This window comes from Nannobrachium achirus (assembly GCF_963921795.1).
Source record: "Nannobrachium achirus genome assembly, chromosome: 7".
In the NCBI taxonomy this organism is placed as follows: domain Eukaryota; kingdom Metazoa; phylum Chordata; class Actinopteri; order Myctophiformes; family Myctophidae; genus Nannobrachium; species Nannobrachium achirus.
The window spans coordinates 22,931,241-22,958,766 of NC_137816.1; the positions used below are offsets into that span (position 1 = coordinate 22,931,241).

At 41.7% G+C, this 27,526-nt stretch overlaps 1 protein-coding gene across 1 annotated transcript; it reads left to right on the forward strand.

The window, feature by feature from the left end:
• Window positions 1-1,120: 1,120 nt before the first annotated feature.
• On the forward strand, window positions 1,121-27,245 carry mmp2 (matrix metallopeptidase 2). The gene is made up of 13 exons (XM_080729883.1): window positions 1,121-1,403; window positions 1,657-1,883; window positions 3,743-3,891; window positions 5,546-5,674; window positions 6,028-6,201; window positions 7,769-7,942; window positions 9,676-9,849; window positions 10,298-10,456; window positions 12,055-12,181; window positions 19,276-19,412; window positions 20,929-21,088; window positions 21,603-21,712; window positions 25,979-27,245. The coding sequence occupies exons 1-13, from the start codon at window positions 1,266-1,268 to the stop codon at window positions 26,080-26,082; spliced, it is 1,962 nt and encodes a 653-aa protein (XP_080586009.1). The 5' UTR covers window positions 1,121-1,265; the 3' UTR covers window positions 26,083-27,245.
• Window positions 27,246-27,526: the final 281 nt, after the last annotated feature.

Genomic DNA, 27,526 nt, shown 5'->3' on the forward strand with positions numbered 1-27,526 from the left:
ATCCAGATTTATTAACCTAACGTTTTTGCCTTCTAAAATTCATAGAATGATTTGACTTCTTATTAGGCCTGGCCTATGCAGTAAAATCCTTTATAAATAGGAAATAGGCTGAGACAGATTGTTAACAGGTTCATAAAAGGAAAATACTGTATGGGGTGGGGCAGATTGGTCTCTACTCATAAAGTAAGCATTGCCGCCAGCCCTGAGCCATGAGGCCCATATGACAGGAGCCTATCTCCTGTTTCTGTAGCATGATGCAGCTTGATGATGTACACCCCCCTATGGACTTACCCCCAATCCTACCCTTGATGCTGCATGCCAAGCAGGGAGACTCTGGGTCTCATTTTTCAGTCTTTGGTATGACCCAGCCAGGGATCGAACTGAGAGTATAGCACATTGTTTTTATTTTGTTTTGTCACACACAAACGCCAAAATAAAAGTCTGGGTTTCCGAGGCTACACACAAACTAATCTCTCAATAGCCTCAGAAACCCAGACTTTTATTTTGGCAATAGGAAGAAAAACTGACTCTGATGAACTTTTCTTTGATGATGGCTAGCCAGATGTCACACAAACTGATACAGGGAGGGTGATTCATACAGGTGGGTGCAAGAGACAGTGTTGCAATGCACAACTCCTCTAGCCAGTTATATCAACAAAGACTGTCCTATTTCATAAAGGCCTAATGTCATGTTTCTAAATCTAAAATATTAAAGACATTTATTCTGTATTATTTTAATTTTATTTATTTTTAAGATTCTTTTAAAAATGATTTATGATGTGGGGTTGAAGTGGTTGAACTTTGTGATGTAAGAATGTGCTAGGACTCATTGAAACCTGATACCCCTGAGGAATCGTGGGGATCCGGACCCCTGATTTATAGCCTATATAGTCCTTCGACGGTGTCGTTGTAACAAACCGAAGATAGCCGATCTACAAGCTGACAGCGCGTCGTGACCATGTAGATCGGCCTTTTTCGGCGCAGCGACACCGTCGTACGACGGAGAGAAGCTGGCTGCAGACTGGAGACTGCGCAGTGTTGCACGGCGGAGAGCAGAGAGAAAAGTGCGAGAGCAGCAGAACAGAAGTGAGGGAGAGAAGGAGAAAAGTTCATGGATCTGCTGAAGTGCAGGATGTCCCGTTAAAGGAGAGAGAGAGAGAAGGGAAAAAAACTATTCCAGAGGAGCAGAGGCAGGCAAGGAGTGCAGAGCGCACGGCATCTATCCTAAACTTTTCCCCAAATCGTTTTCCAACCCGATAACAACTATGGGGCGATCGACGATATTTGGCGTGTTTTTGTTGCAATTCATCGCTTTTCTTCAGAGAAGCTGCGCTGCCCCCTCGCCCATTATCAGGTTTCCAGGAGACGATACCAGCCCCAAAACAGACAAAGAAGTTGCCTTGGTAAGTTATTTGTTTGTGTATAAAAAAAAAAAACTTTTTTTTGCATGCACAATAAAAAAGGCTAGTGGAGAAGTCGTCTGCTGATCAAATCAAATACCCTCGAGTTTTGATAGCATTTCTGTTTTTAAATGGTAGTTTAATATTTTTTCATAGGAATGGAAAAAAATATATACTTGTGTCATCGTCAGCAGAACGGAAAATCCAAATCTGCATTTACAAAGACCATTATTGTATCTCCGCGTTTCTCTTTCAGCACTATTTGAACAAGTTTTATGGATGCCCACAAGACAGATGTAACCTAATGGTGCTCAAGGACACTCTGAAGAAAATGCAGAAGTTCTTCACTCTGCAAGAGACTGGAGAGATTGACCAGAAGACAGTGGAGATCATGAAGAAGCCTCGTTGTGGAGTGCCAGACGTGGCCAATTACAACTTCTTCCACAGGAAACCCATGTGGCAGAAGAAAGACATCACCTACAGGTCAGCACAACACGACACAACACAGCACAACACAACACACACCATATAACACAAGAGCTATTACATGTATCCTGAAATGACCATGCAAGAGGTAGGCTATTATAGCATATCTGTGTCCAATGTCATTACCCATTTTTGGTCTTGCCCAAATCATTGAATGCTTAGTTGACTGGAGTCTCCCCAGGGGGCTATAGGCCTACTAGCCCCTTTTCCACTGACATGGCCCAACACCACACCACACCACACCACACCACTCCACCGCCCACTTGTGCCATGTTTTCCACTGTGGTGTGAAAGTGGTACTAAACGTGGTACAAAAAAGTATCCAATCCAGACTCTTCCAGAGTAGGTCTGAGCTAATAGGCCAAACAGTGTTGGGTGTATAGAAAAAAATGGGAGGGGATGAATATATGATGACATTAACAGTGTTTTTAAGGTGTGCCTTTGACTCAGAGGCTTTCAGCTTTCAGGAAGTAACCAAAAATACACAGGGAAGACAACTTTGCGCATTATAACCACATCTGGTGGTCTTTTAGAGTAATGTTAACTCCATAGACACATACAAAACAGGGAAATAGTGCATATCCATCTAAGCAGGGCAAAGAAACACTAATAGGGCACAGTCACACTGCGTTTTTTATTCTACCCATGAGGGCGGATTCTGCCAATGCATTTCAATGGGAATTGACTTTTTCAGAAATCCGCAAATGGCAGAAAAGCGCTCCATCCCCATTGAAATGCATTGGCAGAATCCTCCCTCATAGCTTGAATAAAAGTGTGGCGTGACCATGCCCTAACAGAGTATTATCCTGTTTGTCCCAGGTGTGGCTCACATAAAAACACTGTCAAACACACACAGGTCTGAATTCTGTTCCCCTAACCAGTGTTTAACTGTGTTGTTCCATAAACTGCTGAGCAAAGGAAACTATAAAGAACACCCCCAGAGTCTGTTTGCTTTGAGAGATGGACCTCAGCTATGCCCCCTGATTCCTTTACACCCAACCCCCATCCACACAATCCTTGTGCTTGAATTGTTTCTTGCTAACACCAGCATTCCTCCACAGCCTGTCTTTGATCTCTTTTATTCTCCCCCCTCTCCATTTATTTGAAGTTTACAACAGTGCTGAATTGTTTTATTTATATCAGCGTTTTTTTGGTGGTGTGGCCGCCTGACCGCTTTAGCCTGTCTGTGTGTTTGTCAAGGAGGATGGCAAGGCTAAAGGAAAATAATAACAACGTGGGGATCTCAGCTCAGCCCTATGTCTAGAAGAATCCACAGTAGAGACAGGCACACAATGGATTTTTGCGGTTGAACTCTCTCAGGAAAGATTTTCCCCAGATGACTCATAGGCTGTTAGTAGGAGTAGTGTCTGCAGTGTCTGAAGATAACAGTTTTACTGGATCAGTGGGTCACTCTGCTTTGACTGTCTTGGTCTTTGGGTCCCGGGGTTTAAAAGCTACAACATGGCTATTGATTATTATTTATAAAAATAATTGCGTGTCATTGTCTGAGTGCCACGCTGAGAACTTGAAGATCTGCTATTTTTGAAAAATTGTGAAATTTTCTATCTCAAGGACCCCCAAAATGATATGTATTTGGCCAAAGACCCCCATCTGAAAATATGTTGTTCCAGGGCCCCCCAGAAGCAACATTTGTGTTACAAATGTTAGCTTTAAAAATACATATTATTCAAAGATTTGAAAAAGATTTCACGACTTTTCAAAAATAGCAGATCTACAAGCTCTCTTGTAGATCACAGAGTGACGCGCTGCGAGCTTGTAGATCTGCTATTTTTTAATAGCTAAAGTATAAAATATTTCCAGGTCTTAATGGGTTCATGTGTTGTTTCACTCTCCAGAATCCTTGGACACAGCCCAGATCTGGATGAAGAGACTATCGACGATGCTTTCTTCAGGGCGTTCAAAGTGTGGGCTGACGTCACTCCACTCACCTTCACGCGCCTTATGGATGGGGAGGCTGACATCATGATTAATTTTGGCCGCAACGGTACAGTACAACTCTTTTCCTTCCTGTCATAGTAAGGTGTATCAGTGAACAGTACACGAGTGAATAGATCACAACTTGCTTCGCGAGCATGTCTCCGCGTGGTGGCCCACCGCTGTGTAAAGTCTTGGGTTGCAGGACAGAAATAAAGTTTCTACAAAATACGGTTCTCGATTTTCACATTTGTGCGCTCTATAGAGGCCCAACAACACGTGATTCCAATTTGGGGTTGATTGGATGTTGTGTGTATGATATAATGGTAAAATAATTGAAGAAATAATAATATACATAATATATATAATAATAATAAAAAAGAAGAAAGAAAATACAATTTGGGGTTTGCAGGCTGCATAGTGTGTAAATGATATATGGTAAAATAATTGCAATAGTAATAATAAGTAATAACATAAATGACAACAACATTCACTGTGTGTAATCTCTCAAGACAGAATTTCCCCTTCTTTTTACTGAATGTGTACAGTATCTGTGGATGAGGGTAGACGCTTATTTCAAGGAAGTAGCACTACGTCTAAGATTGAACATGACTTAAAGTACCTGTGGCCATGAACAGCACAGTCAGTATTTGTGAGTATGTGCTTTGTGTGCCTAGTCATTCTGTCTGGCAACGGTCCTTTTTTCCATCCTTTTAATATTCATTCCGTACGGAGTTGCACATAATTTTGGCCTTGCACATTTAGGACAGGATAGGGCAGGATAAACTCTTATGTCTTGTGTAGGCTGTTATAAATGATCACAAGGGCAGACCTCCCAGTTCTTCACAGGGAATAGGAGTGACCTGCTAAAACTAAAATTCATTGGTATTCCCCACTGAGACTTAACAAGTATTATAGGATCCTAGCACCAATAACCCTGGCAAGTCATTTGTAACCCACTTCCCTTGAGTAAGGGCAGTAATGATCAGACCGAACCATAGGGAAGAAAGCAGTTCACCAGAAGACTCTGCCTGGTTGACTTATGGTCAAGTATAACATTTATTATGTTATTATTATGTTATTATGACACCGCCCCACACACCCAGCCTATATTTTGGACAGATTTGGGACACAAATGAGGATTATAGTCTTTAGGGGGGGGTTAGCAGGGTCATTTCAGTCAAGGTACCCATTAGACAGTTACTCATAAAATCATGGTACTGCCAGGGGTGTCTGTCTGGCTCCAGTTAACCCTGTCTGGAAAGACTCCCATAATTATGATGGCACACAAATAAAAACAAGCCACCTTGGAGTAACTGTCAACATTTGGATTTTTCAGTCGGTTGCATTTCTTCCTTCATCAGACAAAAAAAAACGGTCAATGCATTTGCAGTGTTGCGGTTGTTAGCTGAAATCAGCTAATAAGTCAGTTATCTGTTAGCAGGACTCGGGAGTGAACAGATGTTATTTATTAGCATCTTTGTTAACAATCAGCATTGTTTTAATTATAATGCAAATATGGAAACTTTAACGCACAAGGTTCCATAGTAGCCTACTTTGGTAGTAGTTTCCATAGTACATTGGTAGCTTTCATAGCAGTTTCCTTAGTACATTTTCGTCACATACTGAAAACTAAGACTCTTTTTCATTGCAGAAGTGTAGATTTAAAAGACAAACTCCTTATGTTTTCTTTTTTTTAATGTTTTGAATTGTGTCACCAACAGAGCATGGCGATGGCTACCCCTTCGATGGTAAAGATGGCCTTCTGGCCCATGCCTTTGCACCAGGACCAGGCATTGGTGGAGACTCCCACTTTGATGATGATGAGCAATGGACCCTGGGGGAGGGTTCAGGTACCAGATACAAACATATTCTTGATATTAAGAAAAAGTTAGTTCAAGTTGCACTTTTCATGGAAAGGCTCCAGTGTACCCAGCTGTGGATTCTAAAGCCTTTACCTTTTATTTGTACTTTTGTGCAAATGCCTAAACATTCTAATTATCTTGCATGGGAAATCCCACAAAATGGTAGGAGAATTGAACTATGACATATATTTGCACTATATACTGCAGATTGCACTGTACTGCATATGGGTTTCCCATAATTCAGAATGTTTTGTTCGAAATAACCATATAGAAAATGAATGACATAGTCCTCTCTCCAGTCGGATAATTATAAGACATCTTTTCTGAACTCTTTTTGGCAGTGGTGAAGGTGAAGTTTGGCAACGCTGAGGGGGAATTCTGCAAATTCCCTTTCTCGTTCCAGGGGAAAGAGTACGAAAGCTGTACGAATGTGGGCCGTGATGATGGCTTCCTGTGGTGTTCGACCACTTACGACTTTGATAAAGATGGCAAATACGGATTCTGCCCCCATGAGTGTGAGTATGGGCCACTGTTCTATTTCCTGATCTAGAGTGACGAAAGAATATTGATATCAACCCAACTCGACTTTATGTCACATCACAGGTTTGATGTGAAATGTTTGAGGTTTCACGTTTGTGTATGTTTGTTTACACACATAATCGTCAAAAATATGAAAACTATGCAAAAAGAACAAACAGAGAAGGGAGCTCTGAGCCATCCAGTTAACAACAAGATTTCACTGAAACATCATGATGTTTACTTGGAACATATACGAACATTGTATAAACAAAACTAGCTTGTAAATTACATGGACCCTATTAAAGAATATAGGGCTTATATAAGTGGTTCACCAACTGTAGCAATGAAAGTGTGCACAGTAGAGATGGCCCCATGGGCAATCAGACCAACAACTTTAGCAGCGTTAGTAACATGCTCAATTTCATTGTACCTGAACCTCAGAAATGTTCACGAAGTTGGTGGTAAGAAGCTGTTTTTCTTCTCATGGCCAAGAGCTACTTCAAGTAAGACTTAAATATATTTGAAGTAGTTCTGTTTGTTTTGGATGGAGAGAAAGTAGGCTGGAATAACTGCCAGGAAAGCGATGTTGTTGTTTGGAACGGCATATGGAATTTGCTCATTTGCAAGGTACTGTCCCACTTTAAAAATACTGGGATTTGTCAAACATGTTGTTTATCTGCGTTAAGTTGTTGTCCATGGTACTGCTGTTATCAAAGGCTCATTATGATCCGTTGCCAACATACACATGTACTGGGTTGTTGGAAATGATGTAAACACAAGTTAAAACCAGTGAGTTCATGTAATGAGATAGGATAATTGGGTTAGTACAATTACCTGCATATTGTGCAATTTCATATGGAACTGAATTCTAACAAATGTGTATATTGCAGCAGCTGTACTATTATGTATTGTAGTGTTTCAGTATCTATTTTCTGTGTGTGTGTGTGTGTGTGTGTGTGTGTGTGTGTGTGTGTGTGTGTGTGTGTGTGTGTGTGTGTGTGTGTGTGTGTGTGTGTGTGTGTGTTTCTCTGGAGTGCCAAATCTCTTGTGCACACTAACAATAGACCAACTTTGTACCTCCACTAACCTTTTGCACATGTTTTATACTTTTTGAAATATTTAACTTAGAAATTTGAAATGAAAATCAAATGGGGCTCTGATAGGGCTGAACCCTTGCCCAAAGTTGAGAGTCATACATCATAGATACAGTATGCTATAGATAACTAACGTAATTGGAGAGATAACCTGTCCAATCTCACGTCCTGGCCTCTTGAAGTTGGTATCAGAAGGAATCAGACAAGTGGCTAGCCACCTTTGAGAGGGTCTGTGTGAGTGTCTGTCTGTGTGCTGTGTCGGTCTAATGCGTCTGGAGATATGTCATCAAATACTAACATCACAGGCTGGCCAAATCATGTCCATTGTCCAAGCCACACTGTTCCCATGTAGATCCTGAGATCTTTATTACTTGATTTCCTTTCTTTAATGGATGATGGATGAGAAAGATTTCAGAGAAACGTACATGTATAGTATGCCTAACCTTGCTTTGTTCATGTGTATGAACAGTGCTGTTCACCCTGGGTGGAAACGCCAACGGAGCTCCATGTAAGTTCCCCTTCAACTTCCAGGGGACCAAGTACGACAGTTGCACCACTGAAGGCCGTAGCGATGGCTACCGCTGGTGTGGTACCACCGATGACTACGACCGTGACACCAGCTACGGGTTCTGCCCTGAAACCGGTGGGTTGGATAGTCTACTGTCTGTCTGTCTGTCTGTCTGTCTGTCTGTCTGTCTGTCTGTCTGTCAGTTGTCAAAATGTGTGTGCAGACTCTGCACCAATGCCACATTTTTGACAAATTAACTCATTTTGATTCTTAGACCAGCTTCTTTTTTAGATATTTTACCCATCATGATTAACTTGCTCTATTTTGTTCTTAAGTAAAAGGGCTGTTGCATGGAAACCATAATCTCACACTTCAATCAACATTTTTGTATGCTTGTGCGTGCGTGTGTGTGTGTGTGTGTGTGTGTGTGTGTGTGTGTGTGTGTGTGTGTGTGTGTGTGTGTGTGTGTGTGTGTGTGTGTAAGCATGCTTGAGGGTGTGCTTGTGTGTTTATTTGCTGTACAGTGCACGATGCCTCTCCGTATTGGTTGACAGGAATGTTCCAGCTGTGGTTTTCATTCTTGCTTGTGGTTTACTGAATGGTTGTAAAAGTATTTTACTGTGCAATAGCACCGCTCATTTTCCATTTGGTCAGTAGGGCTGGCTGCTCTTGGGTTGTGGTGCTGGGGAGAGTAGGCCAGAGTGAGTGAGTGAGAGAGACAGACAGACAGACAGACAGAGAAAGAGAGAGATTACAGGCAAAATCTTTCAATCATTTTCAAATAATGTAAACATCAAAACGAATATAATATTCATCATTGTGACCTTTCAGGTCGCAGTTACTATCAAAACCTCGACCAGCTGTCAGTCCGTCCGTCAGTCTGTCTGTCACACGTCACACTTTTGCCCTGCTCATATCTCCACAACCGTTGCCCCGATCCATGCCAAATTTTGCACACATACTCCTTGCATCAATTCTCACATGGCCCTCTTCTAGCGCCACCATGAGGCAGATTCTTGGAAAACACATTTTTGGATACTGCTCCTACAAATGTTGCCGTAAAATCACGCAAATCGGTACACACTTGCTCTACACTCATATCATCAACATGGATCTGTCCCATTTTGCGCCACCTTCAGGCCGATTTTTTAAAACACATTTTTGGACACTACTCCTACAGATTTTGCCCTAAAATCACGCAAATCGGTACACAGTATGTCTACACTCATCTCATCAACATGGATCTGTCCCATATAGCGCCACCATCAGGCCGATTTTTCATACACATTTTTGGACACTGCTCCTACGCATTTTGCCCAAAAATCACGCTGCGACCTGGCGGTCGCCTATCTCCCGATTAGAGAGAGAGAGAGAGAGAGAGAGAGAGAGAGAGAGAGAGATACCGAAAGAGAACAAGCGAGAGAGAGACACACAGAGATAGAGATGGATAGGTAATACTATTGGGATCTGGTTCTAATTGACTGGGAATGCAGCTGTGCAGTGTGCACAGAGCCTTGTGTGCTAGCTATAGTGTTGAATGAGAAAACGGCAGAAGAAGAAAAAACACACACACCCACAAAAAAAAAGCCAAACAAAAGATTATCTGCCTGTGAAAGAAAAGCAGTTAGGGAATTTCCCTTTTTGGTTTGGTGCCTGGAATATTAGTTATTGATGTTGAGTGCCTTATGCATACTTTAATGCCATGATTCAACATCTGAAATTATTTCACAGTACAATACATATCAAAACACTCTTTTGGAGAGCCATACGATTTCTAGGTCAATCATGACTCAAGAACAGCTGAAGTTTAGACTTGTGGCTATCCTGAAACGTGTCAGTGAAACGTGTGACTGGATTCTCCCATACAGCCATGTCAACAGTGGGAGGGAACTCAGAGGGAGCTCCTTGCGCGTTCCCCTTCACTTTCCTGGGAGACACCTATGAGGCTTGCACTTCCTCTGGGCGCAGTGATGGCAAGATGTGGTGCGCCTCCACCAAGAGTTACGATGACGACCGCAAGTGGGGCTTCTGTCCTGACCAGGGTAAGAAGCATTCAGCCACGGGTTCAGAATGCTCATAATGCAGATAATGTGCTTAGCATTTGTTGTAACTCACTTGGAGTGCCAGGTGGGTGGGACTTTCCAAATAGGACAGAAAGTTAGACAGTCATAGGTAACTATTTTCAATTTGATTTACAGTAGGTTATTTTATAATTGATTGCTTAACTGACACGCCAAAACCAGAAGCGCCATCCATCTGGTATCACAAGAGCCAGACTCACCACAATTACATTGTGTTATATCATTGGAAGTTGTATTCATTTTGTTCCAATTGTTCTGTCATTTAATTGCTTTGTAGAAGTAAAATGCAGAGTTTTAATGTTTTAAAATCATTCATAAGCTTCGGATGCAATATTGAAATACCGGTATTTTAAAATCTCTGGCTGTAAATATGATGATCTGTGAAGGTAATTTGTTTGATTATTTCCAGGCTACAGTTTGTTTCTGGTTGCGGCTCATGAGTTTGGTCATGCCCTGGGCTTGGAACACTCTCAAGACCCTGGTGCACTGATGGCTCCAATCTACACCTTCACCAAGGACTTCAGACTGTCTAATGATGACATCAAAGGCATCCAGGAGCTCTATGGTGGTGAGACTACAATCTTCAGTTTAACCACAAACTCATTCACTACCAATGACGAGATTTGACGAGCTATTTTAAAAAGCCTTCTGTCCCAATGACGAGATATGACAGATACATTTTTTATTTAATTTCATCCAACATTACGCTGGTGTTTATCTGCTCAAAAAGTAGCGATTTTTGTTTTGACCGGAAACTGGTTCAAACCGGATAGGAAAAAAACTGATGTCCCATATTAAACTTTAAGGGAAACGCCCATTTCTCTGTTTCCTGATCCTCCCATGTGTCCTGCACCATTTCTGCACTAGCTAGTGAGCTTGTAGCCGTGGAGCACTCACGTTAGCATGGATTTTATTTGATTGGATCTATACCGTGACATGTACGCAGACCGTACACGACCTGTGCACCTTAGTCTGCACCATAGTGTGGACACAAATATGACATGACCAGAATAGGGATGCTAGATTCAAGTGGCGAAGTATCAGTAACTTGAAAGTAAGTCTTGCTGAGCCATGTGGTCCATCGGACTAGAGCCTATCTCCAGTAAGTACCCCACCACCTGAACATGAATGACGCTAGTATGTTGCACAGACTTTGGTATGACCCGGCTGTGGAATCATCGAACCCGACCTCCCAATCTCAGGGTGGACACTCTAACCCCAAGGCAAGTGTTGTACCCGAACGCGTTCAATGAACGATCGTTCACGAACGCGTTCATATTTTGTGCGAACGTGAACTAACATGGAACGCGGAAACATGCAGATGTGCGCGACGTTTAGAAACCTCTGGCTTCACAATGCAGAAAGACTGGGCACTAGTGGGCACTGGGCATCTAAATATTGTGGGCACTTCAATGTTAAGTTGGATGAAATAATTGCTGTCTGTGGTTCTATAATGGGCTGTGTCAATAATTTTGACAAATAATAGCTTGCAGCAATGTCTAAAAGAAATACATTTGAATAGCCAAAAGTATAAAAATATTATGGTTAAAAAAATAACGAAAAAGAACTAAGTTAAGTTCATTTTGGGGAACCATGAACTTTAGTTCAAAATGTAGAATTATGAACTATGAAATGAACTAGTTCATTTTAGAAGTTTTGAACTTGAACTTGAACTAGCTCATTTTGAAAGTGAACTTTCCCAACACTTACACTGCCCAAGGCATCACAATCATGTGTGTAAGCATAACATTTGTACTCCATAGAAACGGACTGGAGATTAGAGATTGCAACATTATGTTGTTCCCAGCTGCTTTGGGTTTTAGCTTTGGGCGTGCACAGGGAATGTAATCTTGTTTAACACTAAAATCTTGTCTGTGGGAATTGTTTAGCCAGGCAGGTTTTGTTTATTTGGCAATACCACTCTTCATGTTGAGCAATAGGGGAGTTTTTTTTATTTTTAATCTCAGTAAAGGTTGATAATAATTCAACTTTATAATAATAATAAATTGTTTCCAAGGCAATATTTGATCAATTTGATTATTGGCATGTTTGGCAACAAAACTAGAACAAGTATCTATGAAACCAAAGTTTTAATTTTTCTCCTGCACCATGAATCTATCTTTCAGATAGTGAATATTCAGGCCATGTTGTATGTTTCACTAATAGGTGGTGGTGATGGTGATGGTGCCGGACCCACCCAGGGTCCTGTCACTCCCATGGACATCTGCAGTGAGCCGGTGGTGTTTGATGCTGTAGCACAGATCAGAGGAGAGACATTCTTCTTCAAGGACAAGTAGGCCTAATTTTAACTATTCTCATCCTGTGCATCAAGCATCTGTATGTCAATTGAGGAAGGAGGTCTATCCATGTAGTTATGTTACAATACAGGATACTTGTTTAACCACTTTAACCCTCAAATCAATGTTTTGGGCCAATTTTAAAATGCAAGCTGTGAGCTTGTAACTATTTTCACTATTCATATGACAAAGTGAAAATCTAAAATGGTTAAATAGAAAATGTGGGTTTTCAAACCAAAATACTTTTTCTCACATAGATGGTAACAGTAATAAAACAGTTATATCATATACAAGCGGCACATGACTCAGGGATCTTTCTTGATGGCATGTTGCCCTTGCCTTTCCAATATGACAGCGATGTTGGTGCAGCATCCAGCAGCCAACGCAGCATACTATTTAGTATGTTATGTCTGTTGCCTGGCCAACTTGTAGAACAGAGCTCCAGAATGCTGAATGTTTTGGGTGCACAATGCAACTCTGTCCAGTGCAACTAAAAATGTTCATTGGTCGCACCAGTGCACCTCAAATTTAGCAGGTCAGGTGGAATGTGTGTGTACTAGGGCATTATTACACAAGTCGACTCCCACCAGAGAAAGCCAAAAGTCGAAGTAAAAAAAACGAAAAAAAAACGAAAAGAAAAAAAAACATTTTTCTATAATTATTTTTGCTCCATGTGTGCGTCTCTACAGCATTCAAACAGTAGGATTGCTTATTGTCAAGGACGGAATGATCCAATATTACAGTGCTACATTACATTTGGTATAACATGGTTCTATTGTGAAAATAGCAGATCTACTATGTGTGGGTGCATCTGAGTTGTATGCTGTACCTACAGTACATGAAAGAATTCGGTGCACCAACTAAAAAGTGAGTCTGGGGCCCTGTAGAGTCACTAGTGCGCCGACAGATTGCCTTCCACTGCCCGCATCCCACTGCAAACACTTTCAATTGTGTTCAATGCCTAGCCAAGTAGCCAACCCCCAGAGGCACCGTGAACGAATCTAACCGCATTACCCACAGTGGTAGGCAGGAACTTTACCCCTGCACCACCCGGGCACCGGGTTGAACCCTCTCTAAACTTATCAAGTCTTTGACATTGTTGTAAATATAACTGTCTTTTATGTAATACTTATACGAATACTCAATCACAACCAAATGTAATATAGCAATACAAACAAGTGGACTGTCACAACCCAGGAGGTAGTTTTATTGCTTATACTCATATTCTGTTCTGCTTTCTATGGCCTCAGTTGTTTTAGAAGTTTATTTTTACTGGCTGACTTCATGTCGAAGAAGAGGCTTTCTTATCTTAGTCAATCTCTCTCTCAGTTCACAAAGCGATGGGCTTTGGTCTAAATAAACGCTTCCTGACAGCACTTCCACCTGAGGGAGTTGAGCTCTGCCAGGCACCACAACAGAAAACGTTTTCTGATCAGCTCTAACCCAAGCAACTGTATGACTGACTACTGTCCTGAATCGCAAACCCTATCGTTTTTGTAGGAACTCTTTTTAACTAGCGAATATGGCCGTACTAGCTCCATTTCATGGTCCTGATCAGGGCCATTTAATGAGCTGATAACATTCGAAACCGCAAATAATAACACATAATTGAATTTTTTAAAGAATTTCCTGAATTAGTCCAAGCATTTCGGGCAAAAATCGTGCACTTTATGATAGAAGCATGACATTTGGCACACAGTTAGAACATGCCATATGGAACATTTTTGGCTACAGGGCCATCTCAGATTTGTCTTTGGAAACTTGTGGGAGCCAATCAAAGTTGGGCTCTCATAGACTTAACTATACAGTAAAATAATACAAAAAATAAATATGCTTTAAGTAGCATGTGAGGGGTCAAACTAGATGTTTTTCAGGATTATGAATCCAATGCAAGCATTTGTTTTGCACGAAAAACATTCCTTTCTGAAAAACGGCACTGACAAAACTGTGAAAAGTGATGACTCATCACTAAACCATAGTTTTATGGTGGCCGTTTTTAGCCCAAGGAATGTTTTTCGTGCAAAACAAATAAAGTCTATGAGAGCCTAACTTTTATTGGCTCCCACAAGTTTCCCAAGACAAATCTGCGATGGCCCTATAGCCAAAGATGTTCCATATGGCATGTTCTAACTGTGTGCCAAATTTCATGCTTCTATCATAAAGTGCACGATTCCATCAAAATACTGCCCGAAACGCCTGGATTAAATAAGATTTTAAGTGAAAAGTGAAAATAGCAGATCTACAAGCTCTCAACGCCTCACATCGTGACTAGTTGTGAGCTTGTAAATCTCCTATTTTCACTAGATTGTGTCCCAGGGAGACACATTTCTCTTTTTGGGTCTCAGAGAGAGTTTGGGAACCATTTTCTTAACAGATTCCCACCTCTGTAATTTTGAGGTTGGCAGAGCTGTAGTATATCTGTCATGTCCATTTCGGAAGCGCATCCAAAGCAAACAGGTCAGCAGACCTCCGTACCAAAGAGTGAAGTCATTCACTTTAAGGCTGTCCTGCATTCCCCTAGAAGCCCGAAGTAGTCAGAGTTGGAAGAAAACTAACACCGATCCTACACACAAATCGTCACTGTCGGGTGGAAAAAAAAAACTTTAGTTTCCAGGAAATGGGAAAAGAATTACCTGAGTTCAAATGGATCCAATGTCTTTATTATTTAGTCACAAGCTTCTGTTAATACTTTTAATTGGTTAAATATCTATAAAACCAACAGACAGTTTTGACCTCTCTCACCCTGGTGTGCCTATCATTATACTATAAAAGTAGTATAGGCTTGGATCATGTCAAACAGAAGGATGAAGTATTTGCCTCTTTCATTTAGGCTATAGTATACTGTGTGATGGATCTTCTAGCCGTTTGAAACAGGTTCAGTTTCAGTTTTTCGGTATAGATCTTTGTTGTACATCACAGCATAATATTGGAAACTAACAGTCACTCCCAGTGGCATCTAAAGTGCATTTGTTAATGTGGTAAAAGTGAGCATTGGAAAACATTTGGAATCTATGAGCAGAGAATGCGCCTGTTATCCTGCTAAAGTGTATTTGCAGCCCACTGGTTAATCACTGATCTCTGGAACAGTGTTTCTCAAAGTTTGTGTGTGTTTGTGTGTGTGTGTGTGAGTGTGTGTGTGTGTGTGTGTGGGGGGGGGGGTCCAGCCTAGGGGGTCCCGTGAAGTAGTTAACATAGCATCACAATCATTTAAAATGTTCTGCCTTTATTGATAGGTATACAAGTAGGTTGACAATAAATGGGGAGAGAGATGGGGGGGATGACATGCAGCAAAGGTCGTCGGGATCAGGACTTGATTGGGACTCGAACCCGCTACACGCTGTCAGGCCTGATTACCAGCCTATAGGTGCCTGGCCCACTACGTAGGTGACCCAGGACTATAGCTGCTATTTTTTACATAAATCTTCTCTTCTGGGGGTCCCTGGCACAAAACATTTTCAGATGGGGGTCTACGGCCAAATACACGGTGTAACGAAACGTCATCAAGGTTTAGTTGTAATTGAACTACCCGGTACTTCATAACTGCATTATATTTTCACCCTGGGTTTTTTTTCTGCTAAGGATTACTCCAGCATATTATTTGCAGCTGGACTATTGTGGACAGATGTTTAACCACTTAAACCCCTGAAGCCTTAGAGAACTGGACTTGAGTTACAACTGTACTTTGACCACTTTTTCCATCACACCAAGAGATATATTTTCATCCATACCTTACCCCTGATATCCCTAAACGTCACTATTTTAAAATACTTCATATAGCCGATTTACATCTAAACTTTGTGAGCTTGTAGATCAGCTATTTTTGGCTAATGCTCCCCCCAGAATATGCACACAGGGTTCAAGTGATTAAACTATCATGACCCAAACTAGAATGGTTCTGTGAGCTCTGTTGTTCATAAAAGTTGTTGTTTGCTGAAAGATACTTACTGAAATTAAGAAGATTTTAGCTGAACTATTGCATTTAATTGCTTTATTTTCTGGCCTTTGTGGAATCGCACAAGGCTTTTGCGTGAAAGGGTCTATCTAGCTAGTTTCAAGCAAGCTGTGTGATTCCTGCTTTGAAACGTGAGAAAGGCTGAAATAGGGCTGCCAAGCACACTGACCCAGAGGCACCGCGCAAAATGGGGAGGAGAGAGGGAGGCTGGACGCAATAACATTCCCCTTTCCAAAGTCAGAGATGAGTAACGTTTCGGACTGGAACTGAGACTTAATGAGCTGCCTCAAGGCCACGTCAGGTCCTCTGGCTGTAGAGCAGCAAAGCAAGTCAACTTTTATATCAGCAGATAAAAAACAGTGCACTTTGGGCCTCAGCAAAAGTTCATCAGCGCCTGTGCTGAACGTACAGGGGATTCCCCCTCTCTTTTCCCCCCGGCGTATTTATGTCGGACAAATCTGGACGTGATGAGACAAATAACACTGAAAGTTCCTCACTGAGCTCAGCATAAAGTAACATGTCTGTCTGTCTGTCTGTCTGTCTGTCTGTCTGTCTGTCTGTCTGTCTGTCTGTCTGTCTGTCTGTCTCCAGGCTTTAGAGGTAAGCTAGCATAATCTCTGCTCCTGTCCAACCTGCCGATTCTGTTGACTGTGTTTATTCTTACAGGGACAGATACAACCACATGTTGCCAAACTTGTGGTGCAATGCATCTTTCAGGTGTTGAGTAGAAGTAAAAGTGAGTGTAGAAAATAATAAATATTCCAATAAAGTAAAAAAGTACAGTACTTGAGTATTAATGTGCAGTACTTTGTCTTTGTCCACACCACTACTTACGTGTCTTTGGTCAGGGAAATCTTTGCCATTTTAAGAACTGTTGGACTGGACCAGCAACCCTTTGACTAATCAGCTTACATACGTTTGTTTCAGAAACAGGTCAATGTAATGCACTATATTTGCCAGGGAAGGTTTTATCTGCTGTTGATATTATAGCCAACTATGGTTTCGTCTTGGTATGACAGCATACGGTACTGCTCTAATGCTAATGCCATGCCGTTTGTCTCACAATATGTGTTGAGAATGTACCACATGGAAACTAGCATCCCTATTCTTAGCATGTCATAATAGGCAAAACATAATTATATGTATGTATATATATATATATATATATATATATATATATATATATATATAAAATAGCTAGCTCACAATATGTTGCAATGCAACATGTGAGCTTGTAGATCTGCTATTTTCCTGTGAAGAGATTTTGTGTAAAGGGGACACCAAGCATAGACCCCTGGGTGACCTCGGTCAATGAAGTACTGTATATAGCGTTTAAATGGTCAGACCACAAGTCACATCCTCCTACGTCTTTGACTGTGGCCGCCGGTACGTTTGTCTACTCTGCCAGACAAATACCGTAAGTAGCAAGCTGACCCATCATTTGATGGTCGAGTTTTATGTAAAAGAGGTTGGAAAATCGTCAGTGGCTGACACTCGTGGTCTGAATGAAGTTTGCTTTCCTCGCCTGCAAGGCTGCAACTATCATCCAGTTCTCTTGATTCCATGTGACAGACTTGAGCAAAAACACAAGGTTTGGGAAATCTGCTTTGTGTCTTCATATTTATTCATTATCACAACTTATCTTTGTGATGGGCAGCCCTTGCTCTGTGTAAAATAGGTCAGTGGAAAAGAGTTTGGGAAGCTGTTGTTGTGCAGCTGTGTATTGGAAATCCGGGCAAGATGGGTCTTGTTCCGCTGGCGTCGGCAGCCCTGGCCCTAACGAGGACCAGATGCTCATGAATCAGGCCATTGTGGCTGACTGGGGCCAGTGAAGCACTTGTACTAACCCCCCTGTCCCCCCCTTATCCCTCTCTCTCTCTCTCTCTCTCTCTCTCTCTCTCTCTCTCTCTCTCTCTCTCACTCACTGACTCACTCACTCACTCACTCACTCACTCATCAGGAGTAGTTAAGGGTCCAGTGTCTTACTCGGGGACATTGTGACAGGAATTAAGCCGGGGATCGAACCAGGGACCTTCCACTTCTCCTTCCTGAACCACTGCCACCCTCTGTCTGTTTTCTCTGTTTCTGTCTCTCTCTCTCTGTTGCATTTTCTCTCTCTTGCTCTCTCACTCTCCCATCCTGCCATCTTCCCCAAGGGATGTAGTGCTGTTTGTTTAAGTGCCGTATTGCACCTATGATGCGTACACATGCGTGCCTGCTTGTTTCCAAGGTTATGTAACCACTGTGTGGTAGTAGTCATACTGTCGGTTGGGTTAGAGCATAGACTGTAAAACATATGGACAGTGGGAAGCCATTGGTTTCTATGCTGCGAAAATTACCTGTATGCTTTTTTGGCCCTTGTACGGGTTCCGCCATCATTGTAGAAATCAACGTTAGTAGAAATGGTACCATCTCGAATGTTATTGGCTGCCAACGGTCACGTGCAAGCACACGAAGAATCATCACAAGCCTATGATCAAAAGCCCCTCCTACAGCCTACCCTGCTTCTACATCAATTATAATATAAATTGGACCATATTTTCAAAAAACGCATATCATAAGAAAGCATAACAAAGAAAGCACCTTCTACTTGAAGACAGCCACTCAATATACTCTAAGCTTAGAAGCATCTAAAACAGTCAAGAAGGCCATAGAAAGGGATTGGTAGACTGACTTTATTAGTAGTTTCATAATGTTGAGTATGGAAATTACATGATTATATGAATATGAAAAGATCAGTGACAGATGGTGCATCTTGACAAATGGGAAAACATTGGTGACAGTGCACACACCCTGGTATAGGCTATATGAAAACATTATTGGTGACTATCACAAACATGCATGCTGGATCACCACTGAATGTAATACACTGCGCCGCTCATGTTACTCTGAGCATGAGTTGATGTCATGCATCATTCGACTTTAAATGTCAACATGACAACTTTGACTGTTTCATTTGCTTTATTGCTAGCTGTTGTCAGGTATAATCATAAACGGGGTAACAAATGACTAATGATAACAAATACTAATCAGTAAATTACCATCACAAAACATGTGTATGATAATGATTGAAACTCAGTCCAGCTGGCCTCATTAATAACTCCCACTCATTCCCTTGGTCCTCTCTTCCTCTTCCAGATTCCTCTTCAGGTCAGTGAACTTCAGAAGCAAGCCCAACGGGCCCATGCTGGTGGCCACCTACTGGCCAGACCTGCCCGTCAAGGTGGACGCTGCCTACGAGAACCCGCTGGAGGAGAAGACCGTCTTCTTTGCAGGTACGTTATGCTGACAAGCACATGCTTTATTCCTCCCCTCTGATTTCATTCCAGAGCAGTGATTCTCACCATTTTTGAGCGGTGGTTACACCGTCTCCTATACGTGGCCGTGTGTGTATGCGTGTGTGTGTGCGTGTGTGTGTGCGTGTGTGTCTGTATGTAGCCTGCAGGCCTGCAGTACCTTTTATGACCTCACATGTTAAGGGAGGGGCGCTGTTGTTCAGGCCAGGCCAGACCAGGCACACACACACACACGCACACACACACACACACACACAGGGGGGAAGGGGGGGGGGGGGGGGGGGGGTAAACCACCGCTCAGTTCACACGGGTGTGATTTTTTAGTTATAGGAATCCCAGGTTGATATGCATTAGTCCATGGACCACCATCTGATACGATTTATATCTTGGGACCCCAAACGACACTGTAAAATCCTGTGTTCATTTAACTCAGAGGACCCGTAAGTGTCCAGTTGCTGCCTAATCAGTGATTTAGGTGGGGAACCCACCGCGATGACCCCTGGGGTCCGGGCGTTATGTTGATAACCAGTAGAGCTAATACTAGAGCATTGTTTTCCAAACACTGGGTCGGGGGCCCATGTTTGGGTCGCAGACACATTTATATGGGTCACGACTTGAGTAATTGTTTAGTTTTTATTTTTTCCCAAAAGATATTCAAATAGTGAAAAACATTTAGTTTCAGAAATAAAAAAGAAATGTCAACATTCAATTCAATTTAAATCAAAGAAATTCCATAAGCTGTGTTGTGAGCTTGTAGATCTGCTATTTTCACTAGTCAACTTTGGGTGTTGTTCTAAAAAGATTGGGAACCAGCTGTACTAGAGGATCTAGTTGCTCTGGAGTTTTGGTCACGTCACTTCAAGCTCTACGGTGATCAGAGAAACAGCCGTTATTCCATTTCCATGACTTAATGGATGGCATTCCTTTTTCTGTTTTCCCCTGGTCTAGTGATGGTCCATTTATAAGAACTGTAACATTAGGATAAGGAGAAACATTAGCAGGGTACGGTTGTAAGTGGTGCACGCTCGTGGACACTTTAAGACATTAGACTGTGGTTATTAGTGGTTTATCATGCATGCCTTGCATCGCAGCATCATGGCAACCTTCCTGACTCTTGACTCCATTTACATAATATCTTCTCCAGATTGTAGGACACCGGTGGCAGATCTGCTTCACTGCATGGCATGTGTAGGCTCAGGGTTGGCTGAGCAAAAGATGATATTCTCCATTTTGAAAGATTATATTTTCCATTATCAGTCTTCCTAATAGTTGACCTATATACATAACCGTTACGTATCCAGTCCATTATATGCAATATATCTGAATACAGTAGATTTGATGAAAAAGAAGTAATGCATGAATGCATTATTGTTTATATTAGCTGGGATAATTCTGAAGACATTTCATCAGAAGAAACACACACATCATATTTATTCATTCATGTCTTTGTTTTCCTCTTTGATTTGGTGCCTCAACACCCCTGTCTTCATCCCAGGCAATGAAATGTGGATTTACAAAGCGGACCAACTGGAGAGAGGCTACCCCAAGAGTATCTCCTCCCTTGGCCTACCCAGTGATGTACAAAGCATTGACGCAGCCCTCAGCTTCAGGAAAAACAGGAAGACTTACCTGTTTTCTGGGGACAAGTTCTGGAGGTGAGGCGCAAAGCATAAATGCACGTCCATAAGCATAAAGCTTGTTTGTTACAAAGTCCAGGCCTGCGTTGATGATGTTATCATATGTTATTGCTGCCCAGAGTCATGCCTGGTTTCAGTTAGGCTCTTTCGTATGATTGATTTACTGTAAACCACAACAGCTCTTACACAATGTGAGTATATAAGAAGATGATGACTGCACACTTCCTGTAACTCTTTCACTTCCAAGGAAGAGCGTGTTTGCTTGTTGAGTCCTACGTTTACATTTAATACCTCCGCAGCAATAGGCAGTGAGGCATTTTCAACAATATAGAAGAGGAGTTGTGTAGTTATGCTATAAAACTAGGATAACCACCCAGGTAAAAAGGGGGGGGGGAGAAAAGAGAAGAAATGGCTTGCAGGTTAGAGGCATGGGGGATGAATGGAAGAATATATATCACTGAGTAATTAAAGATGTGAAATAATACCCACTAAGACACTATACAAATCCATGCTCTTCATGATGATCCCTTAGGTACAATGAGGATAAAAAGAAAATGGACCCTGGGTTCCCCAAGCTTATCGCTGACTCATGGAATGGAATCCCAGATGGCATAGACGCTACCTTCAGTCTGAATGGCATTGGTAAGAACGCATCTTCATTTGTTCTATACTTTTTTTTTTTTTTTTGTATACTAATAATAAGATAAGAAAGAAAGAAGACAAGACAGGTACAATTCTACAAGACTGGTACTAACATCTGCAATTGATCTTTAGATAAATATACAGTGACTATAATACATAATCTATGTATGTATCAACCATGAATATTTGAGTGAATATATAGTCTATAAGACGTCTCAGGGCGACATGCGACTTCGCCTTAAAGGGCGAGGTCGCACCAATTATTGGCCATCTGGCAAGTTATGTACTGTATATCGGACCAGTTAACCATATATGGAGACCCCTGCGTGATAGTCAACAATGTTATGTCAAAACATGCCCATATATGGGCATTACCAAATATGGGCATTCCCAGATATTAGTAGGGGGAAATAAAGGCAAAACATGGCCAAAACGTTATGCGTTGGATACAAGCACCAAATTTGGTACAGATGTCCCTTGGGTCATCCTAAAACATCCTAGAAGGGGTGCCCAAAAAAATCTTAAACAGGAAGTGAGTTATGGACAAAATTCAAAATGGCCGCCTAAACTGTTGACCGTTGACTCAAAAGACACCAAAATAATCTCCAAAAAGCATGACATTTGGCACACATGTCCTGTGGGTCATCTTAAGACATCCTGGAAGGGGTGCCCAAAGAAATCTTAAACAGGAAGTGAATTAATGACAATATTGAAAATGGCCGCCTACAGTGTTGGCTATTGCCTCAAAAACCTATAGAATCTCATAGAGGCATTTGGCACATGTGTCCCTATTGGGTCATCCTAAGACATCCTAGAAGGGGTGCCCAAAGGAATCTGAAACAGGAAGTGAGTTACTGACAAAATGTAAAATGGCCGCCCACAGTATTGGCGATTGACTCAAAAGACAACTAAAGAATCTCATAAAAGCATACAATTTGGCATACATATCCCTTGGGTCATCCTAAAACATCCTAGAAGGGGTGCCCAAAATAATCTGAAACAGGACGTGAGTTATTAACAAAATTAAAAATGGCCACATACAGTGTTGGCATATGAAGCAAAAGACACCCAAACAATCTCATAAAAGCATGAAATGTGGTACAAATGTCCCTTGGGTGATCCTGACGCTTTCTTACAAGGGGTGCCCTAAAAGGGACTTCATGAAAGCCTATTTAAGTTGCTACATATTGAGTACTGCTTATTATCCTAGAAGGGGTTATTTATTGGTATGGGTAATCCTTTTGAAGCATTCAGCCAGAAATCAAACAGTTTTACAGTTCTTGAAAAATGCACCTGTTTTGTATGACAGGAAGGACCTGTTTGCTCAAAATTGTCTCTAAATGGAAACCATTCCTCCCATACAGGCTGCACTGCTACAACATTCAAATCGAGCAGCTTAACAATCTGGCATTTGGTCCAGAAATCTGAAAGCTTTGCAAACTCTACCATCTCCTGAAAAATATGGATGAGTTGCTGATTCATGGACACCGTTATGGACACTCTTGCCTCCACCATCTTTGGCAGCCTCTAGCAAGAGTGTCCATAAAGGTGTCCATGAATCAGCAACTCTTTCAGTTCTGACATCACATTGTCGACTATTTATGGGCATAAAATATATGGACATAAAAGGGACATCAAGCCAGAACGTGATGTCAGAGCCCATTCTGTTAAGAGTGGTTCCCCTGACATCACAGTGACATCAGAGCATGATGTCAGAGCGACAAACCCATAGAACAATACACAAACCCATAGAACCATAGAGTAGACTGTAAAAATGTGTACTGACGGACTTACAAGCTGCGACATTTCTCATGGTATACTGCGACCTTTGGTCGCATTAACAATGAATATGTGAATAAATATATGTACAGTCTATCAACAGTTATCCCTAAATGCTTTATGTCAATGTTAGGCAATATGCATCCTACTGTAGTAGTCTGTGTGCCGGAGTGCCATATTCTATGTACAGGAGCCATAATGTAGATGTTTATGACTATGACCATAGTCATAGTTATTATTTAAAAAATAATAAATAAAAATGCATTTATAGCTGCCATTTTCCACATAATACCAGCCATTCCACAAACAGTGTCAGCTCTCATGGCCATCCTGGTTTTCAGTTTATTAGAGCAGGAGTGATTATTTTCCAGACCAGTCTTCGGTAACTAACGCTTTGGACGAGCAGAGCAGAGTGAAAGGGCAACCATGAGGAAATGTCCACGTGTGTGTGCATGGGCCGCATTGTCTGTGCCCATTCATCAGCAGCAGCCTGGCATTCCTCACCCTGCAATACAATAGACATACAGTAGAGTAGAGACATAGTACTTAACAGCACCAGACCAGACTATCAGCGAGTGCATACAGTATGCAGCAGGTTATGGTTACAGGTAAAAGACTGGAATGCATGACACAACGTCACAAGTCGGTGTGTAAAATGCTTTGCTCAACTAGAGACTGAGGACAATCTCCTAGTTTTTGTTTCTAAAACTGGGTGGAAAGAAATTAGCCTGGGCTGGCTTCCAATTTCGGGCTTTTGATCCGGTCGGGAGCGGATGGTGTCCTACGTCATTCTGTAGTAAAAATGGACTACACTTTGGCAGGAAACACCAAACCGCAAACAGTTTTAACCCCTAGTTGCGTATGCGCTAACTACTTGCTAACTACTTGCGCATGCGCTAACTGGTTTGAAACTGTTTCCGATTTGGTGTTTCCTGCCAAAGTGTAGTCCGTTTTGAATACAGAATGACGTAAGATGCCATCCGGTCTAGACCGGATCAAACAACCTGTTAAGTAAACGAAGACCAGACTTTCTCCCAGCAGAAAGTCTGGTGACCCGAGGTTAGAAAGAAATTGGGCCAATTCCTTCACAGGTCTTACCAATCTTTTCTTTTTAAGATTTGTTTTAGGGCTTTTATGCCTTTATTGATAGGACCTGACAGTAGACTGTCAGGTTTTTGAACTGCAGTGAGAGAACCAATAATGTGAAGATATTGGAGACTAGAAAGATGCAATTCTGGGAAATTGCAAGTGTGGTTGCCTGAAGCGAGTCACAAGGAATCCGCTGTGGCTTGGCTGTGTTCATACTGTGGCCTACCCACATTAGGATCAGATTGGTTCAGCAAGTCTGAACAGCAGAAAATATTTGAACCACGTTCAAATGTTATTTCTAAAGATGTGTCACAGTGTGGACAAACAGATTTGCCTGCAGTCTAAACTAGAACTGCACTCTGTCGAGGTGCCAACTTGCGACTTTGCACAAGTAGGCCTATGCACCAGCAGAGCGCGTCATGAGTTGTGCTCACCACTGGCATCACCACTGGCGATGCCATTGACATCACCACTGGCATCACCAGGAATGCTGGTCTCTCATTGGCTGTTAATGATGGCGTTGCCTAAAATACTGTTCCCTGATTGGGCTACGGGCTTAAACAAAGAAGGGCACTGACATACATACTGTATGCAGCCGAACGCAGTACTTCTGTTGCAAGTAACTAGACCTTTAGGGTCAGTGCTGTCTGATTCAGTTCTCTGTCGTGGCATGCCTTGTTTCCAGAGGTCAGGCCGATCCAGCCAGCCTCTTTATCATGTCTGGCACCATGCCTCCAACAACAACACTGCTTATATACCAGAACTCTGCTTGCATTGCTGACGCCATGCAGCCAAAAATGTGAAAATGTGAAAATAAAACAGTTGACAAGAAGAAGCGGATGGCTCTACTGATATTGTTCATTTACGATTAGACTTCATCATTGGTACTGGAAAGGTTAATGATAATAATATGAACATTAAGCATGAAACCTGAAGATGGCCCACGATCAGCATCATCCATAACCATAACCCCTGCTCTGTGAGATGGTATGCACAGTTTGGTTGATGGCAGTCAACCAGGGGTTTTTCCATTACTGCTCAGGCCATTGCTCCTGACATACATACTGTAAGCATCACGTAGCACCTCCCCCACATGGCGAGAAAACACATTTATATAGAGAACTTCTGTGCCCCTCACAGTGGTGCCTCTGTACACTGGCTTATTAGCATTCTGAAAAAGAGGAGTTCCAACTTTGTGCCTGATTTATGTTTTACTCTGAAGGCAAATTATGTCATTGCACTGCAAGTCTATTATACTACAATGAATACTACCGTATGTTTGTCAACTGAGATTGAGATGAAACAAATTCAGTATGGTTTAGGCAGACATTTCATTTGAACTGCAAACCAATTTTACAATGAAGAGTTTCAAATGTGCTACTGCTATGCTTATTCCAGATTACAGCTACTTCTTCAAAGGTGCCCACTATTTCAAGTTGGAAGACAGTAGCCTGAAGATTGTCAAGTTGGGAGAAATTACAAAGGACTGGCTCGGATGTTAAACATTGACGAGATGCAGAGCCATCGCCACTGCCACCGCTGGCTCTTCCTGGGGTAACCTTTGGCCTCACGAGGACCCTGCCATGGAATCGCGTACAGCTAGAGGTCACCAAAGTGTATCCTGTCGCTGGGCTTCCAGGCCCTGCTGCCCCCTTTGCTCTCGTGAAGGGACATGCCCCGCCCCCTCAGTGTGTAATATTAAGCCCCTAGCTTGGCAGAAAGGCAACCCTGAGGCCTTCTACGCAGGCTGAACATAGGCAACTGGATATATTGATGTATTACTGCGCGATATTGGCATTTTATTTGTTATGCTGATGCAGATTTGTGTATGATGTGTGGCCACCCCAACCCCCACCCCTTCACATTTTATATTTGTTGTGTTTTTTGTTTTGCCTTTTTTTTTTTTTTTTGTATTTTCTTTTTTTAAACTTGTCATAAATTCAGACATCAGGTATGTCCATACTGTGCTGTGAGATATTGCCTATTATGCAAATTTGATTCCCAACGGCTGGTCTTTCACCACATGAGGGATTTGTGTTGACTTAAAATGACTTCTATGTCCACAGTGTATAAAGTGCATTTTCTTTTATAAATGCCTAAATGTTTTATTAATTAATTGTCTCATTGTTGTGAAATACATTTGGAAAAAAAATGACTTTGCACAATGTCTCTCAACCGAAGATGGTGCTTTAGAAATGGCTTTTTTTGCATACTAGTCCTTTGTATTTTATATTCTGTGTAACAATGTCCGTCTGGACTACTCTTTTTGTTTGTTTGTTTTTTTACGTCAGAAGGTAGTATTCATAGGCACATGTTATTCTTCATTTGGCTAGCACTTTGTATTGCAATATACAGGGGAACTGCACAATATGGAGACCCAATTAATTTTCATGGAACCTCCATTTTGCATTTTCCTTCAGTAATGGTACAGAAAGAAAAAAAAAAGGCACAGGTTGCCTACTGAGACTGTATAGGTTTGCTGCATGATGGAATCATGACCAGAGTACCACAGTAGTATTGTTTGATAATAATTTTTATATTCAATCTTTTTTCCTTGAGATTTAACTCTGCAGTCATTAGTGATTGTGCTGTGTTTGTTTTGTGTGTTTTTTATGCTTGTGCACTTTGTCATTCTGTCGTCAATAAAGATCAATGGTAAATATTAGATGGTTCAGTGATAAAGAGTGAAAGCACATCACTTAACTAACTGTTCATATGCAGCTGGATGGGGGAACATTTTGGGGGTATATTTTTGACCTGCCATTAACAAGCCAGTGGGTGGAGCAGAAAACATGAATTATAGGGGAATATGGATTTCCAATTGTGTGTGTGTGTGTTCTGTGTGTGTGTTTATTTTTTTTATTATGGAAGTGCGCCATCTTATGGCCATTTGGTTGTGGCAATTTACTCAAATTCAGTCCCGTTGTCATTGGAAGGAATGAATCG